Raw genomic sequence first — 3,227 nt, forward strand, 5'->3', positions numbered from 1 at the left:
AGATGGAGCTAAGTTCGACTTAGACAAACTTTATTGATCCACAAGGGAAATTTTTCTCCACAAGGGAAATTGTTAACTGTTTTAATGACATTCAGACTTTACTTAAATCAATAACGGAGCAGCATGTCCTCATCCGGAAACAACAACACCGGAAATGTGTCCTGTGAAAAACCGTCCAACCGGAACTCTAATAATTATTGGGTGAATAAAGTAAACTCACTATATCGGTATGTTTTAGTAGTTTCATGGCGAGTTTACTGACAGATATACTGTAAGTAATAACTTTACGCTACTTTATATTAGAAATGGCAACAGTGGAGGATGAATGTCCCATAACAAGAAGATAGAGGAAAAGAAGAAGCTTATCGATTACGGCGATTAAGGCGAACGCACGCAATTCTTCAGGATTCATGCAGATCCCAAATACAGATCAGCAGGAACCAGAAGGTAAGAAAAGTTGCTTTTACATAATATTGCGAAACAAAACGACAGATAATATTGCTTACCTTATACACACATCATAATAATACTTCTACGTTGAAGCAAATCAAACGGTGCAGCCCACACTTATCTCTTATGTTTGACTGCCATCTACTGGTCACACTTGTCATTATACCATGTACCAAATCAAATTGCTTCAAGGTGGGTAAGCTCAATCAAACTTATTCCTTAAATTAGGCGCACACGGTTGTAAGACGCACTGTCGAGTTTTAAGAAAAAATAAGGATATTAAGTACGCCTTATAGAGGGTAATAAATCTACCAGTGAAAATCCTCCCTGGAACACACTTGGTGCAAAGCCAAAGAGAAGACCACCTCCCTGCGACAAGGGAGAATGGATATCTGGCAGGACCCAGCGCCCCGATATCTCTGATCTGACCGGCTGGCCTGCGCTACCATCTTCAGCCAGGCATACTGCGTCATCAACTCCACTGCCACGTAGGACACAGCAGCGGACAGCTGAGAAGAGGAGAACTACCAATAAACCTCCCCAGCAAGCAAGTGTCCAACTAAAGAACAGGTTTGCCCCACTGTTGATGGACAATGGATCCCCCTCTGATTGCCTGAATAACCCACCATCACCACGCAGAAGGGTAAGACCTGCTAACTTTACACCACAGAGAAAGCTAACGAGAGCTCCTGAAAATCTGATTGTGGGGGACTTTTCTGTAAAAGATATGAAAAGCAATAATAACACCAAAGTACTCTGCTTTCCGAAGGATATGGTATCTGACATGGAAAAAAGAATCCTGGAAATTGTCGCTGCACACCCAAATGTGAAAAATATCATCCTGCACATTGGTTTTAATGACATTGTAAAACAACAATCAAGAGAGCTGAAAGAGCACTTCAATAAACTCTTTGAAACAGTCAGCGCTGTGAATGCTGACGTTTTTATCAGTGGTCCTCTACCCCCAATCAGGAGAGGAGCTGAGAGATTCAGTAGACTTTACTCGCTGAATGAGTGGCTATCAAGTGCACTTCTTGCTCGTTCAATGCATTTTATTGACAATTTTAGCTTTTTCTGGGACCGCAGGCATCTTTTTAAGGCAGACGGACTTTGCCTAAATAAGATGGGAGTAAAGCTATTCATGAACAACATGTTTCACTTCCTGCATCTTGCATCTATCATCACTGCCAAGGACAAGAGACAAGAGGAGCCACCGAGGAAGGAAGACACAACACAGCCTATCAGGAACGTCGAAGGAGGACCGCCACTGCAAAAGGAGAACGTCGACCATGAGATACACCAGAGCAAAGAGGAGAGGTGTATATCCTCCTCTACCGCCCCTCCCTCCATTCTGAATGCATGTGAAGATCCCTCCCCCACATCCCCCAAGCCATCCACGTCTCCATCTTTCTCCCTCCCTCAAGTAGACCTTTCTCCCCCCTTCTCCCCCTTGGAGTTCCGGGAGCTACCCCCACTCACGCCCCACCCTACTCAGATTTTTACCCCCCTAGATCATCGCTCACCTCCACCACCCCCTCCACGAAGGCGTGCTCCACAACCCCCCAGCCATACTTCACCTTTCTCACGCCAACCCCTTACACGCCCTCAACGTCCACCTTCAGTAGTTCGTCCCAGCTCTGACGCTGCTCACTCCCCCTCCCCCTTACGGCAAACCCCGCCTCGCCCTGACAGCAGTCCTGAATATTTCTGATACAGAAAAGGGTTCAGCAGTAGACCACATTATCAGCTGGGCCCAAGGTTGCCTACATCAAATCATGGCACCTTCTACATCCCTGTTGTGACTACCAAGAGAGTAAACATTGGGAAACTTAGCCACCCTGCTAACCTAAACAATCTCATTCCTATTATCTCCAAATCAAAGCCAACATCGAAGCCTGTCAATAACACCATCAGGATGGGTCTGCTCAATGTCAGGTCTCTGAATAGCAAATCATTTTTAGTCAATGATTTTATTAGCACTTCTAAACTTGACTTTATGTTTTTAACTGAAACATGGCTGGAACAAAATAACAGTGCAAGCATTCTGATCGAGACAGCACCCCCCAACTATAACTTCATTGATATATGTAGATCGGGGAAAAGAGGTGGAGGGGTTGCTGCTATATTTAAAAACATGTTTCAGGGGAAACAGATGTCACTCGGTGAGTTTACATCATTTGAATACCTGTGTGCTGTGTTGAAATGCTCTCCCAAAATTCTCTTGTTAATTATCTACAGGCCACCTAAATATTCTGCAAATTTTTTTGATGATTTTACTGAACTATTGTCTAACATCTCCACTGACTTTGACTGCCTGGTTATAACTGGTGATTTTAATTTTCATATTGACGATTTAAATGACAAGGGCGCAAAATAACTTTTTACTATTTTAGACACATTTGAACTGTCTCAACATGTGAAAGAGGCTACACATTATAAGGGACACACCCTGGACCTGATTATCACAAAAGGTCTCAATGTTTCTGATGTTCTTGTGATTGATCCTTCATTGTCTGATCATTTCTGTGTTTTCTTTAATATTTCTGTAATTCCGGACACACAAACAGAATCAAAGAATGTCAAAAAGCGGTACATAAATGAACATGCTAATGTCCTCTTTAAAAACGCCATCTCCTCACTACCACCTCTAAACCCATGTCATGCTGATGATCTTGTAAGCAACTTTAATTCCAAAATTGTGAATATCATAGATATCATTGCACCTGTTACAGTTAAAACGATTTCTGGCAAGCAAAAGGCACCCTGGAGAAAATCTG

The 3,227-nt window shown here is 43.0% G+C and overlaps 1 protein-coding gene across 1 annotated transcript; it reads left to right on the forward strand.

Moving 5' to 3' along the window:
* Nucleotides 1-868: 868 nt before the first annotated feature.
* On the forward strand, nt 869-2,692 carry LOC133663884 (uncharacterized). The gene is made up of 2 exons (XM_062068607.1): nt 869-1,093; nt 1,220-2,692. The coding sequence occupies exons 1-2, from the start codon at nt 1,037-1,039 to the stop codon at nt 2,159-2,161; spliced, it is 999 nt and encodes a 332-aa protein (XP_061924591.1). The 5' UTR covers nt 869-1,036; the 3' UTR covers nt 2,162-2,692.
* Nucleotides 2,693-3,227: the final 535 nt, after the last annotated feature.

Source organism: Entelurus aequoreus, linkage group LG13, assembly GCF_033978785.1.
Source record: "Entelurus aequoreus isolate RoL-2023_Sb linkage group LG13, RoL_Eaeq_v1.1, whole genome shotgun sequence".
NCBI lineage: Eukaryota > Metazoa > Chordata > Actinopteri > Syngnathiformes > Syngnathidae > Entelurus > Entelurus aequoreus.

What these genes read in the sequence shown, in the direction of transcription:
- LOC133663884 (XM_062068607.1), top strand. Translation starts at nt 1,037, where the DNA reads ATGGACAATGGATCCCCCTCTGATTGCCTGAATAACCCACCATCACCA. An exon ending in CACCATCACCACGCAGAAGG is followed by an intron (nt 1,094 to 1,219) that starts GTAAGACCTGCT and finishes TGCTTTCCGAAG; the next exon opens with GATATGGTATCTGACATGGA.